The 16514-nt window shown below is 33.2% G+C and overlaps 1 protein-coding gene across 6 annotated transcripts in view; it reads left to right on the forward strand.

Annotated features, from left to right (window-relative positions):
- LOC134711484 (tyrosine-protein kinase SRK2-like) overlaps nucleotides 1–16514 on the forward strand; it is a 63969-nt gene that overhangs the window by 30429 nt on the left and 17026 nt on the right. For 3 of the 6 annotated variants that reach the window (XM_063572093.1, XM_063572094.1, XM_063572098.1), the window contains one exon: nucleotides 15350–15764. In XM_063572093.1, coding sequence (XP_063428163.1) covers nucleotides 15350–15764 — 415 coding nt within the window. Of the gene's footprint in view, nucleotides 1–6320; nucleotides 6510–11330; nucleotides 12002–14724; nucleotides 15171–15349; nucleotides 15765–16514 lie in introns of those variants that run through there. The other 3 variants (XM_063572096.1, XM_063572092.1, XM_063572097.1) reach the window with 3 other exon arrangements.

Raw genomic sequence — 16514 nt, forward strand, 5'->3', positions numbered from 1 at the left:
CCAATTACATGTCCCCATTCAAATGCATTGATTGTCAAAAAAAGGGGGGTTCCAACCCCCGGACCCCCCTCTGGATCTGCGCCTGTAATACACAATGAAGTGGTACATCAACAGTTTTAAATGTATCTACAACTTTTGTTATTTGAGCCTATTCTTTTACTATCAATGCTTTCAAATGGGGACATATGTCACATATGGTTGCATATTTGGAACCCATCTTTTAAAAATGGCTGGATCTGCCTGGCACCTCCACTATTCTGATGCCCTAAACTATCTTAATTTATTATATTGGGTCTAGTAAGAAATTGAAAAAGTTTGATAAGTCACATAAGAAAATTGTTTTGGCTAGTACACTGAAAAGATTTTGGTGCAGACTGTATCCACCCAGTGTTTGAATTGAATTTTGAAAATTGGTCTTAGAAATTAGAATTTTGTAAACTCCTCACAAATTTAATATTAAAAAGCTTTGAATTAGGTTACAGTCATGATTGACAGTGTATTGAAGTGATCTTTTACATGTATATATATTTTACATACATGCACTAATTGATAAATCTGGAATCAGGTCATCCTAGATTGATAACAATTGCGCATGTGCAAGTAAACAAGTACAAAATTTCTGTGGTCTAGTATTTTTGTATTTTTCACATATTTCTGGATTATAACAAGACATTTAAGTGAAAAGTAACGTTTGATCTACTTTTGATCTTGTGAATTAGTGAAAATTCGGTGAGAAAAGCAGTTGGAAATGCTTAATTCAGAGTCGGATCCTATGAGTAAACAATCAGCGGATAGTTACGTTCAGACAGTTATGGCTAGTAACATTGTATCTGTGCCGGTTGAAATTCACGCTGAAAGGCCTGTAAGTAACTTTAATACTTTCGCTATAACACCTAGAAAAACAACAAAACGTAGAAGGTCTGATGGTAATAATAAAAATGGTACTAAAAAACAGAGAAATAGCCCAGGTGTGCTCGATGACAAAAATCGTCACGCTCTAGAAGACAATCAGTGTATTGGAGTTCAAGGGAAGGCGTCTAATAAAAGCAACATGAACACTATTAAAGTTGTTAGTAAACAAACAAACAGTAATGATCTCAATGATTTAAAGATCATGGTAGGCAATTTAACGGATTCGATGAATACTTTACGCGATCACCTATCGACAAGAATAGACAGTTTAGAAAGTAATTTCGCAAAAACTATTGAAAAAGTTGTTGATAGAAAAATTGAAACCGCAATGAAGAAGGAAAGGAATATCGTACATAAAGAATTGCAAAATCTTGAGAGTAAAGTTACAAAGGACATAGAACAGTTAAAAGTAGACGTAAATAAGGACTTCCAGAGTGTAAAGAATGAAATATCAAGTTTGAAAGACTGTTGTCAAGAACCTATGATCAGGCCCGAGGCTGAGACAGAGAACAACAAAAGAAACAACGCTATCATTCGAAACCTGGCAGAAAGTGAAAATGAAAATCTTTTAAACAAAGTAAGCGGACTGTTAAAGGACGGTTTGAGATTGAAAAATATCAGCATACACTCTGTAGAACGCAAGAGGAGCTTTCGAGAGGGTAAACCGGGTTTAGTTATTGTAAAGTTCCAAAACGCACAGGACAAGCGTAAAGTAATGGAGGTAAAGAAAACACTCCGAGAAACAAGGAATTATAGAGAAGTATTTATTGAAAATGACTTATCAAAGGCTGAAAGGATGCTCAATGCAAATCTCCGTCATATTGTTAATACTATCGGCAAGGATAAATTAGAAATTCGTGGAGCGAGAATCCAAAATAAACGATATGACAACGAATCAAGAGAAAGGACCGATCTAAGCCGACAGCTGTACGAGCAAAGAGGACGACGACATGAACAAAACACATCAAGCAACGTAAGAGACAGTTACCGACGAGAAAACGAACCAAGAGACACCGATAATTTTAGGCAGTCTACTCGCCGTGGCGGTTTCAGAAATGGGCGGCATTATTAGTGGCGTTGCGGGTTTTGGAATGTGAAGGGATGGGCAACTTCGGACATTGATGATCGTCATAAATTACGCGAAATGTGTATTCAAAATGAACATTTAGATATTATAGGGATCGCCGAAACACATCTGACAGGAAAACATGAAATCCGTATAAATGGCTACAAATGGTTCGGTCATAACCGGACAGAATTACATGCAAGAGCGAAGAAAGGTTCGGGAGGTGTCGGATTTCTAGTAAGCGATGACATTGCATCACGCTACAACATCGAAATATTAGATAAATCAGTTGAAGGAATTTTATGGATTCATATACAACAAAGTGACGGGCGAGATTGCTTCCGAGCGTGTGTGTGTTATTTACCGCCAACTGGAACTACACGTAACATAGATGCGAATGATTTTTATGACTCGTTATTGAGCCAAGTTCATGTGTATGGAAATGAATCGATTTTCTTTTTGTGTGGTGATTTCAATAGCCGTTGTGGAGATATGGATGATTACATTGCAGGAGTCGATACGATACCGGAAAGAAATGTTGTTGATTTTAAGCGAAATGCGTATGGAGAATTATTATGCGAATATCTTATAAATTCGAACTGTTGTATTTTAAATGGAAGAAAAGGTGTCAAAAATAATTATACTTATATATCTCAGCTTGGATCTTCTGTAGTGGATTATTGTCTTATTCCATACGAATTACTTGATATATTTGAGCAATGTGACGTCATAACTATGTCGGAATTAATCGAAAAACATGATATATTTGAGTATGTTGATCCATCAGTGTCAAAACCTGATCACTCGATGCTTTTGTGGAATGTAAATATAAAGAAATGTGTGTCGGAAGCATCTAATGATAATGGAAATAATAGTGAATATAATAAGTTTAATTTGAAAAATATTCCAAACTCGTTCTTAGCGGATCATTTACGTGATATTGAAGAGTTAATTTTATCCTTGGAATTAAATAATGTCAACCAAAATAACTTGGATATAGTTTACCAAAATTTTGTGGATCTTTTGAAAAACGAAATGTTGGAAAAGATGGATTACAAAGTTATTAAAGTGTCATTAAGCTCGAATAATAAAAAACGTCGGATGAAAAAACCGTGGTGGTCGGATCATCTCACAAATTTATGGAATGATGTATGCGCTATGGAGAAGGAGATGCTGAAAAGTGAATCCGATACTAGGAAACGTCAATGTAGACAAGAATTCATATGTAAACGGAAATTGTTCGACCGTGAAACACAACGTTCGAAACGACGTTACTGGAGAGACCAATTAAATGAAATTGACAATTTGGAATCAACAAATCAAACAGAATTTTGGAAAAAGATCGGACGGGTCGGAGTAGGCGAAGAGAGGAGGAAAGCTATACCTATGTCTGTGCAACTACCGGATGGTAGTATTTCACATGATCGAGACTCTGTACTGAATGAATGGAAACGATCTTTCTGTAGTTTGTTGAACCCAGAAGGTAGTATTGATAAACTTCCAACGGACACAAGTACAGATAATGGTGCTACGATGAATTATGACATTACTCATGAGGAAGTTAAACGAGCAGTGATCAGTTTGAAAGTTAACAAAGCTGTTGGTGTAGATGAAATCCCATCGGAAGTCCTCAAGAATCCGTGTTTGTTGAACTTCCTACTGAGTTTGTTTAATAAATGTTTCTTCAGTGGTACAATTCCAACTATCTGGCGGAAAGGAATTATTAATCCAATACCTAAGTCGTCGACGTCGAATCCAAAAGACCCAATGTGTTACCGCGGTTTAACACTTGTTCCTGTTTGCTACAAGCTGTACTGTCATATATTGAATAACCGATTGCTCGAATGGGAGGAGGAAAATAATATTTTAGATGATTGTCAAAATGGTTTCCGGAAGGGACGGAGTACAATCGATCATATAAAGTCATTATCGTCAATTATTGAAACAAGAAAACTCAAACGTTTGTCGACTTTCACAGCTTTTATAGACTTCCGAAAGGCGTATGATGGGATAGACCGTAATTTGTTATGTCAGAAATTGCTTGATATTGGAATATGCGGGAATATGTATAATGCTATCGTGTCGTTATATAAGTCAGTAGAGTGTTGTGTTCGGATAAATGGACAATTAACGGACTGGTTCAATGTTCAGTGTGGTCTAAAACAAGGTTGTTTGCTTTCACCATTACTTTTTAATGTGTATGTGAATGGTCTTGTTACGTATATATGTTCATTAAATGCTGGAATAAACATTGACGAGGAAAAGGTGTCGATTCTACTGTACGCTGACGACCTTGTATTGTTAGCTGGCTCGGAATCAGACTTACAGGTTTTGTTAGATGGACTTCAGCTCTGGTGTGCGGAGAATAAGATGACAATAAATCATAACAAGTCAAACGTTGTTCATTTCCGACCAAATTCGACCCCAAGGACAATAAACAGTTTTAAATGTGGCCACCTTGACATACATGTGGTGGAGAAATATACATACCTAGGTTTAGTGTTAACAGAGCATTTGGACTATCAAATTATGGCGAAACACGTAGCAGCATCAGCCAACCGTGCCTTGGGACTAGTGATATCTAAATATAAATATTTTGGAGGACTACCGTTTGATTCTTTCACAAAATTATATGACTCGATTGTTTGGAGTACAATTAGCTACGGAGCGGCAGTGTGGGGAGATAGAACATTTTCATGTATAAATTCGATACAAAATAAGGCAATTCGTTTTTATATGGGAGTCGGACGGTATACACCTAATGTAGCAGTGAATGGAGATTCAGCCTGGAAACCACCTTGTGTAAGGCAGTGGCGAACTGTTATCAATCATTGGAATCGTTTAAGGTATATGAACACTGATCGACTTAATAAAAGAATCCATAACTGGGCGGAACATAGTTTTAGGCGGTATAAAGCATGTAAAAATTCAAATTATAGACTTTATCAGCAGTTTGAATTGTGTAATATTGGTGACTGGTATAATGACACGAACATTCACAAAACTACGGTGTTAGCCAAAATAGAAGATAAACTTTTAACCGATTTTAAAACTAAGTGGACGGAAGATCTCCATAGAGTTTCTGCAAGACGTATGGATGGTGGTTGTAACAAATTAAGGACATATAGAACATTTAAAACCGAAATTAGTTGTGAACTTTATTTAAAAACACTTTTATCTCCTGCTCAACGTAGAGCATATTCGCAATTCAGATGTGGGGTTGCACCCATACGAATCGAAACCGGGCGCTTCGAACATTTACCAATGCATGAACGGACTTGCTTTATGTGTGAAAGTAAAACTGAAACTGAGGAACATGTACTAATTGAATGTCCGCTGTATGACGATTTAAGGAACGAACTTTTTGAATATATAAACAGTGTAGATGAGAACTTTAATATGTTAACAAACCGTGATAAACTGTCTTTTGTGTTGGGATGTCAAAACGTTAATGTTATTTACAAATGTGCCAAAACCTGCAAATCTATTTTAGACAGAAGGAGACGTTTTTTATATCGATAAAAAAAAATATTTTAGACTAAAGTTATTTAAAGTTTTTAGAAATTTTAACAGTACATATACATAGTTTTATAAAGTCCTTTTTATATTCATTTATGAAATTTTACTTTTTGTCTCTCATAATTCTTTTAAGAATGGCATTAATATATATTTATGTTTTTATGATATATGTAAATACTGTATTGTGTATATTAATGGTGAGACGTTAATAAACTATCTATCTATCTATCTATTGACATTTAAACAAATTATTCAGTTATTTCCAATCAATTGACAATAAATTTGAAATAATTGTTGATATGCTAGTAAACAATTAGATCATGATAAAATCATTTTTTTAATTTAACTTGCTTGACATACTTGATGCAAACATGCATGTAAAAATATAGGAAAGCCTGAGTTTAGTTTATTCAGGTGCTTTAAAATCCGTTTATAAATATTCTCGTTGATTTTTGTTTGACACAAGGTGACAACGATCAGCATTTAGTAATACCTTTATTAGATTTAAAACAAAATTTGCTAAATTTGTGTAGCGACAAATTTCATGGGACCTTGAAATTTAACTTTTTTTAAGGAGGCAGTTTTGAAGTTTTAGTGTTTCTTTTGATCTTTTTGAAGTACAGACCCTTAAAAGGATAGAGATGTTTTCCTAAACATTATTAATTTTAATCCCATTTCCTTTAATCTCAGAAAGGTGCAACTAATTATCCCAGGTGGATTATAAACTAATACTAATTAACTAGACTCACGAAATTGACACAGGAAGTGCCTTGTAAACACTCTGGGGGAGGCCTATCAGTCAATGAATATTTAATTCAAAAGTAGGAACTGATTGTCAAACAAACAATTAGAGCTTCAGTTCTCACCTGGTTTATTTCATGTATAGAGAGGGATACAATTCTGAATTTGATTTATTTGGGGTATTTTTTTGGTGCATAGTACATGTCTATTAGAATGAAAATGAAATGTGCAAGTGGATTGGTACATTTCATCAAAAAGAAATTTAGTTCAAGTAAGTTTTTTTTTCTAAATTAAAAAAAATGGTCAGATTGAATATGTAGTTGACCAAATGTTAAATATGAGAGAATTTAATTAGAACAAAAAAATCTTGGATTTATATTTGAAGAAAATATAGCCATTACTATTATACATCTATAACCAATTGATAACTGAACTTAATTCAATGTTTAATTATATTACGATTCAAACTTCTTATTATTATATGAAGAGCACAGAAATAAACTTAAAAATCAAATATTTTGAAAATTATTTAAAGAAGAACGAAACCAGTAAATCTTCACTAATTAAAGAACCTGGGTAAAAGATTATACTATTTGAAAGGGGACTGGATACTGTTTCAGAGGACTTGAAAGGGTCTTTGTTGTTGTTTTATCTCTTAGATTTTATGACACTATATTACACCTTTCTTTTGACGATCACTGACCATGAATTTAAAATAAAACCATTTGTGCTCTGCTTGTTCAGTTGTTTAATCGAAGGCTGAACCTTGCTTTTAAGATTCTTTGATGTAATCAGACTTTAAATTTTTACCTAAATGTTCAATCAGACATTCTTTCATAGAATTTGTAAAATTTGGGATACAAACCTGTACAAATGTAGGTCATTTTGTGTATGTGTATGTATAGCTACCAAATTTCATATGTTTTGCAATTTTTTAATTTTTTTTCATTGTTTACTAACTTATTGTCATGAATTTAGTTTATTTTGCGATCAGTCCTTTCTATTCAACAACTTAACACCTTATTTTCGTGGTTCCACATTTTCTTGGTTCCACATTTTCTTGGTTAATTTATTGTTGTTTCTGAATCTGGAAAGCAAAATAAAACCATAACTTACCAGGGTACATTCATTTGAACATCATCCACATGCCATGTAGTATTACCCCCAAAAAATTTGCACATCCTCAAATAGCACTTAATTTCATATAAAGTTAAAATATCAAATTGAATTGTTTGGTCAGTTTGGACTGTCTTACTTATTGTATATTTCATGTTCTGAGGTCAATCTTCAAAATCAAATTTTATTCAAAATTGCTTCTAGTTCTGGAATTGGACTTTTGCGTGGGTACACTTTTGATTGAGAATGTGGTCTTTCCAATTTGTGACAGGAGGTTCTCTATTGTATACATGCTTTTTTTAAAGTTGAATGTTTTTCTTTCTGTTCTTTTTTTCTTCCTATTTTCGCTTTTTTACCTTGAGTGAAATTCCCTCTTCCTTACATCCTATTGGTTACTTTGAATCATCATGATTAGAGTCTTTTCATTTATCATAAGTCCTTTTAAAAATCTTTACTTGTAAGGTTTAAAATTATATGAGTTTTTCCTTTTCTAACGAGAAAACTTAATTATAAAGAACTGTAAATATAGTACATACTTCAGTAGTTTTACATGTACATTTTAGAGATGTTTTAATCAGACCCAGAATGGCTCTTTTTAGAGCTCACACATTTGTATCTGATGTTGGAATGTATTTCATTCATACAAATCCACATTTGTTAGGAATTCTACCATATGCATTAAACCATGTTTTCATCTTCAGATACTATAATCTTGCATATGCTTCCAATTAGTGCAACATCAGTTGCATCAAAACAAACAAATAAAAGCCATATGAATTAGTATATATAGCACTAAAGGCCAGAATGCTTTTCTCATTAACTCCCAGTGGTCAGTGAAGGAAGTGACCAATTTAAATGAATTGACCATTGGCTTTGGAATTTTTATTCCCAACAGGAAGGTCATTATTGACCATTAAGCTGTCATTGGCTTTTGGAGATTTCTGACATTTTCCTATAGATTAGAGATCAGCATGTCAGGGTCACTGTAATTTTATATTGGAAGAGATATGGTTGAAGAGAGGATACTATTTCAGTAAACTTAGAATTAATGGATAGGGTTGAAATAAAAAGTGGATAGCTGGATGAAATTTCAGTGCTGACACAAGATTAAATAAAAAAAATTGATGCATTATTCTGTCTTACATTTGAGATGTTAATCATTAAACATTTGTATTTGGTGTCTGGTTGTTGGTTAGGTTTGTGTTGTCCAGTCTTTGAACTCTATATTTATACATTTCTCGTTTTTTATATAGATCAGACTTTTGGTTTTCAGGTTTGATTCGTTTTACACTTGTAATTTTTGGGGCCCTCTTTAGCTTTTGGTGTCATATCAAGGCTTCATGTCGAACTTAGACCTATAATGGGTTTTCTTTTACAAATTGTGACTTGGATGGAGAGATTTCTCATTTGCGCTCATATTACGTCTTCTTATATCGATGATTAGGTCCAATCTTTAAAATATTTAGACTTTATATCAACAGGCCCTCTTTAGCTTTTGGTGTCATATCAAGGCTTCATGTCAAACTTAGACCTATAATGGGTTTTCTTTTACAAATTGTGACTTGGATGGAGAGATTTCTCATTTGCGCTCATATCACGTCTTCTTATATCGATGATTAGGTCCAATCTTTAAAATATTTAGACTTTATATCAACAGTCTGTTTTAATTTCTGCCTAAATATGGTATGAAATTATCTAAGACAGAGTTTAAATCGGGTTTTGAATTGAACACTTCCAACTTATAAATATTATACACAGTTTGGTTGAGATTACATGAATGTACAGATTGAACTAACCGTGAATGCATAGTGAGCATGTAGTAATTTTATACGACTTTTTGTAACACATGTTAGTTAGGCACAGAACATTGAAGGGATCTGGTTAGAAAATTTACCAAATTAAATATAGATTTTGGTTCAAGGTCAATGAACAATATACAGACTTACATTTAGGTTAATTAAAAGTGCCAGATTGGCAACATTTTCTGTTTGAAACATACCTTCAATTTCTATATAGATATTACATAAATCCATTCTTATACTTGCAAATTATTAAAACTCTATTATATTTTTAGTATAGATATACTTTTGTATATGATATAATTTAAATTATTTTAGTCAACTATAATAAATGTAATTTAGTTGCGCACTATCAAATGAACTGTCTTGAAAGAAATACTTTACGGTACTAATTTCAGCACATTGAATTTTTGAAATAACTCATGAGTACTCTTTTATGTCTCAAATGACACGTTTGTAGGATATGAAAAAAGTTAAAATTGACCATGTACATGTAGTATTAGTATTTGGTATTAGAAACAATATTGACATATGGGTAACAAACAAAAATCTGGTATGACCCCTTATGCTGAAACCCAGCAGAGTAAAAGATTTGATTTTAACCAGAAAGTATCTTATATTAACTTTTTGCCGTAGTCAAATGTTATTGGTTAGAACTAGCATTAAAAGTGGTATAGTCTCATGTTGGATGTTCTGGAATTGTTTTCAGAAAGGTTTTCGAATATACATAATTTTTACATGTATCATAACCTCTAGTTAATTTAAAAAAAAAATTGAAGTTTAATTATTTTAATATTAACAGGAACAACAATATTTGAACAATCAATTTCAATGCCATAATAGAATAGTGACTGTACATGTGATGATAATCAGAATTGTCCTTCATTCATGTAACAAGTTGAACTTCAACATTAATGTATAGTCAATGTTGACTGCACTGCCAACATTAATAAACAGGCCTCAGGCCTAAATTAATATATTGTTTGTTTCTCCAATCCCGACCCTGCCAAGCCAGGTGTGGGTAGGTAGGTAGGGAAATAATTTTATTTTTCCTAAAAGCTGGAACCATGCTGGTTGATCTGGTCAGCATGAAAATTGGAAACGAATAAAATAATATTTGACTAAGTTTGGACAATAAAATTTTATGAGTAGCACCGTTTTTGCAGGTTCGGTCAGGATTGGGGAAACAAACAATATTTTATTTTAGGCCTCATCTAGTGCATTTGTTTACATGAGATAATCATTTGTGTCTCCTTAGTTAAGAACTCTGCAATTTGAATTGCATGTTCTGATTTAGTTGTGCTTTAGTACATATGCACTTGAGTTTCTTGTGTTTTTTTGTTTTATTCTGACAGTGTCTGATGAAATACAAATTATGTGATGAAATTTCTTTCAAAATACCATGCACCTGGTAGTTTTTACAAGTTTGGAAAATATAGTAGAAAAAATAATCATTAACACCATTTAATGTAATCTACACTAGAAATATAACAGTTCCTTCAAGTGCCCTCACACCTGCTAAAGGTCAACCACTTGTTATTTCCCCCATGGTGAACCTCAGTAAAAAAATAAAGATGCTCCTGCTATAGATGATGATGATTATCTTGAGTCTGTTGTGGCAGGAAGTTCTCTGATTGTTTCTGTGTGTAGGCATTCTGTCGTCTGCTTCCCTTTGTGGCAGGCATCTTTTGTGTCTCTGTTTTAGGTCCTTTTCAATTTTCTGTAGTGAAGAATGGGAAGATATTGTGTGAAAAAGTTCTGTGCCGATCATGGTTAAGTGCTTGTGTTCTATGTATCTTCTTTTTTCACCACAACTATAATGTATCTTTGACTTTTTGTTGCATGTAGGAATTTTAATTGGATCTATTCTACTCTGTGCCAAAAAACTCTCATCCTAAACAATTAAAGTGTGATTTGCCATTAACAAGAGGAAATCGTTATAATCAGGTAATGCACTTAGATACTGGTGCTCTGTTTGAAGTTTGGATGTTCAAAAGATGTGGTAAATATACTGATGTACAACAGTGATTAGACGAAAGTCGAAACTTGGATTTAAAAGTGATCAATTTTTCGTTTGATTCATTTGGGAGGATTTGATCAGTTATTTTAATCAAAAAGTTTTTTTCCAAAATCGTATTTTTCATATGAGTATGCACTATATGCAATATTTTCAATCGAAATGGATTTTACACCTTAAGGTCGAATATAAATGAACAAATGTGAACAAATAGATGATTGCATGTCAAGGGAAAATTTAGCTTGTTAGTCTGAAACACATGTCAAAAGGGACATTAATCTACAAACTTGTACAAAGGCTAGACATTTAAAACCTCCAAAGGAACTACATTTTAATCAGTATATGTTTTTCGATTAGTAAATGGACGTGGATAAGAGGTCTGTCCTTACCAATAGTTATGAATTGCATAGGATTAAAAATGCAAAGTCAGAATAAGTCGGGATAGAAATATTTTTTTAAAGGAGAAAAATAACAGTGTATTTTAACTTCTTTCCGTTGGGATAAGAAGGATTGAAGTAATTTAACCAATAGGTAAAAATCATGAAGTGGAAACGATTAAAGCGTTGTGTTATGTTAAAGAATTAATTTGGGATTAACGTCAAAACTCAATGGAGAAGAAGAATGGCCAAAAACTTATTAAACATGTGAAAGGACTATTCAGTGAGAAGTGTAAATCGACAGGGAGCATAGAGTTCGTATTTCCTCCGTGCAAAAATGAGAATGCGGATATGTGTTGGATTTCTAACAGTATGTCAAATGTTCAGTTTAAAAAATTAGGTGAATCGTCAACTATGCCTAAAATAAAAAAGAAACATAAGAAAACATCTGCAGGTATGATGCATCTATACATATATATATTTTAGGACAAAAAAATCATACATGTATTCTCTACAGATTGGTAGAAATGTTTTCTGGTATTATACATTTTGTCAATATCCTGGATCTTTCTTTTTATTGTGCTTTATGATATATATTGCCTCTATAATCTAATGGTAGCATGCGTAAGGCTTCCTTTTTAACCAAATTTCGATTTGCTGTGTTTTCTTCTTATAGCCTAGAATCAAGGAGAAAATATTCAAAATTGCCTTTCACTGGTTAACTGCAGGGAATCCCAATATTCATGAATAATGCCTGGTTGGATCCAGACATTTTTAAAGGGTGTTCCAACAATATGACCCCATTTAAAAACAATAAGCCTAAAAAAAGGGGTGTTCCAACCCCCAGGACTCCCTCTTGTGTATCCCCACTCATAATGTGTAAAGACTAGATTAATATCCTGTAGGCTGACCATACCTTGTGGGTTGTATATAGTGCATGAAAATATGGTGCTTTTTTTTTATAACAAAGTTCAAAGTTCAGCACTTGATAAGCAGTCTAGAGAACACTTGTGTTTTATATGGATGTAATATTTGCTGCTGATCAATTTTCATTGAAAATGTATATAAAAAAACATTTCTGCTTGAGTAGAGAAACATTAAATGATTGAACAATCATACAAAAAACAAGAAAAAATCTTCTTTTCTAATTGGTTAAAATTCCGACATCCTGTGTTTATCCCACACTGTGAGAGAGATCAAAGAAGACAGAAAATCCAGAGGTTTAGAAATAATAGAAACTGGAGCCAAAGCGATAATCTGTTTTTGTTGTAGTACTTCTTATATTGGGTTAATAAACAGGTCAGACAAAAATAGCTAGAACAGTTTCTGGAGGGTTAACAGATGCATCCTTGGATTAATGCACTAGGATTATACATATAACAGTGGGGGTCGAAAGGGGAAGTTTATTCTTAAAAATTGGCAACAATTTAGGAAGCTCCAGGAATAGAAGGTGTAAATATTGCAGATTGACTGTAAAGAACTTCAGAATTTTTGCTGCATTTTGAAAAATTGAAAAATGTGTAGACTGGTTGTTTGAAATGTTGTTTTTAAGGCTTTCAGTTCTTGATATCTTTAACTTTCTTTAGAAAATGCTTATTTATATTTATAATGGGATAAGACCAAAGCTACTGCTAGTCTAGCCATTATTTTTTTTTCAATACAAAGCTCTAACGGCAGCGTGCCATAGTTGAAGGTGTTCGATTGTAGATACTCTTTAAAAATGAATTGCCTTGAATGACCACCTCCATATAACAAAGTGCTGGAAATAGATGTGTTAAAAAGTTTGATAATATTTTTTCATCTTAACTTTTGATACAAAACTTTTATAATTGCTTCTGGATGTGTTGAAAATAAATGAAGGCGAAGAATGAAAAAACTGGACCTAATGAACTCAACAGTCATCCATCCATCCAAACCTACACAGTGAAGCAAAGGCTTTGAACTGTCAGATTTCCTTTTTTCTGCAGCTCTTTAAAAAGTGTTAAGTGGTAAATTGTACGTGCAGGTGGTAGACTGTTGACATTTTCTATTATCTCTTATTGTGCAAAATTATCAATGAGCAAAACAGATGTTTAAACGGAGCTGATTGTTGTCCCTATAGTTAGGGGGGAAAAAATTGCCGATTTTTTTTACCTTTGTAATTTTGTTTGCAAAAGAGAGGAAAAGACCAATTTGAACGTTATTGTTGTAAAATCAGAAATTAAATGTTGAATGTTGACTCTGGTCTGTTTGGTGGGATGATAAATTGTTTGCAAATTAGCCCATTAAAGTTGCATGTAAACACCACTGTGGGATTTGTGAAAGTTTTTATTATACAGGAAATTGATTTGATATGCAATTTCCATGGATGATTATATAGGACAGGCTGTATGGTTTTGATTGTTTGTGTAAACACTGAACTTTAGTTGTATGATTAATAGTCCTACATTGGGAGATTATATTCTGCTTAGGAATTGATTCAAGTTTGTATTTAATAATAGAAACAATTTTGACACTTTGATGTTATTTTTGAGAGATGAAGAAAAAAAAACCTTTTTTTAATTCCTAGTGACATGGTTCAAGGAACTCTGTTTTTTTGTCACAAAAAAAGGTTGCAGAGAGAAGTGATGAGTAAAATACAGTTATTTAGTTTAGTTAATTGTTGGGTTGCTGTCACACACTTCGTCACCCTTATTTGTAGTAATTGTAAAGTTTACCGACCTCAAAAACGTTTTGAGAAAATAATGATGGTAATAATGGTTATTTTATAACCTTTAGACACACACTATAATTTGTCCAGATAATATATACATGTCTGTTCTTAGATTTATTGTGGTCTTTGATCCCCAAGTTAATAGTTAGAAGAGGCTTCAGGACTAATCATAAATAATATTGCGGTTTTGAAGTACTCTTTGGTGTAAACAGTAAGGGCATATATAGTACTACGAATAAAAAATATGGAGGTTCACCCATAGGCATATGGCTATTAAAATTTCCCATGTTTAAATCATTTTGTGAACTCTTAATCCTTCGCATTAATGTTACTTCTTGCTTGTTTATGATGCAAAAATGACCCCCTTTTAATCTACCATTAACATGATTAAGCTGGAGGAAATTTTCCTGTCTAGAAATATTCTGAGCACAAATTACAATGTAAAATTTGCTTATTGTATGAACATCATGCAGCAAATAAATGAAAAAGCTGTTTAAAATGAGGGAAAACACATAAAAATCTTCCAAAAAATTGTAAGCTTTTCAAATTACATATTATAGAAAATGCATACGGATATGTTTTGCTGTAGCTACATTATGAATGAACAATACTTGATTATACACTGCCAATTTCCTCAAGTATGTAAAAACCACATCTTATTCTTCAAGATGTTTTATCCTCCCAAATTATGAATTGTTCAGGAAAGATACAAGTGGAATTTGATGGTTTGCCATGTGAAAAATGTTTAGTATTTTGATAGCTATTAATTTTATGTTAGGTACATGCATCGTAAATAATTCTTCACTTAATTTCGTATTTTAAATTACGGTGATAATATTAGTTTGCCTTGCCAAATACATGTAGGTTAAGATATAAAATTCAAGGACATTGGTTCGGTAGATGATGATGCTGTCAGCCCAGGATGGGCAAGGTAAATAGATGATTATTTTTCTAAAAATGCAAACTTTTTGCTTTTTGCAACCAGTTAAGAATTGTCATGGTTATACAATGTAGTATAATTACAATTATATGGTACTGTACATCTGAGTGAAGATATCTTAATACATGTAGTTATATTTTCTTGTAAGAGCTTTGTATTATATTTTTCAGAATGGCTAACCATGGCCCGGCACACAAATCGAAGTAGCCTGAGAGAAAAACTACAAGAGGAATTTTTGTCCTGTAAGATATGCTTAGAACCATTTATTAGACCAAAGGCATTACCATGTTTGCACAGTTTCTGTGAAGCATGCCTCAAAGACTATGTTCGTAGACATCCAGGTGAGCGACCAGGACATTTTCCGTGCCCTATGTGTAGAAAAGACACAAAGATTCCCGCAGGTGGGATTAACGACTTTCAGGATAATTTTGTTCTCCTAAGTTTAAGTGACACTCTTGAAGAGGATGACGTAGAAACGTGGAACTTAAATCATTCGGGAAGTTTTAACCAAGGGACGACCCACTTTTCACCTCCAAAGCCATTGGCACCTTTGACGCCACAAGAACAATATCTTAGAACATATGAGTAAGTTTATTATGATGCCTTTAATTATAGTTTTGTTTTGTCTAACAAGCAAAAATATGTATGTGTTAATCAGTTCTCTTGCAAGTGGCATGGTCAGTTGTAGTTTTATGAAGAGCTGACCCAACCGTTGAGTTGCAACAAAAACATATAAGTAGGAGGTGACATTTAGTTATGGTAAGGTAAAATCACTTGAAGCAGAAAATAAGTTGACACTTGTATGTCAGAGTTTGGGTGTAACAAATTGTATCAAAAAGACCAATCAGATATTTTTGCAGCAAGAGAGACAAATCTGTCACAATAGTTTTTCTTGTTGTACTTAGCATGCTAAGTATTCATCTAAAATTGAGAATGGAAATGGGGAATGTGTCAAAGAGGCAACAACCAGACCATAGAAAAAAAAACAAGAAAAAAACCCAGCAGAACTGAGAAGTTCACCAACAGGTCTTTAATGTAGCGAGAAATTCCCGCACCCGGAGGCGTCCTTCATTTGTAATGCTCCATTGGAAGTTCAGAGAGGTACAGTTTATGAAACAAGGAGGAGTATATCACTTTGTCCATCTGTCTCAGAAAGTGTCAAGCAAATTGGGTCAGGCTAACAACTTTTGAGAGTTTTAGGTGTAAAAGTGATACTTCGTGTCCTTGGTACATATACATTGATGTAACCTAAAAACACCTAGATGGCCTGCAAATGAGGTTAGGTAATCTGTGTTGAGTTGAAGGGTAAAAAACTTGGGTTGGTAACCTTTTATA

This window comes from Mytilus trossulus, chromosome 3 (genome assembly GCF_036588685.1).
Source record: "Mytilus trossulus isolate FHL-02 chromosome 3, PNRI_Mtr1.1.1.hap1, whole genome shotgun sequence".
NCBI lineage: Eukaryota > Metazoa > Mollusca > Bivalvia > Mytilida > Mytilidae > Mytilus > Mytilus trossulus.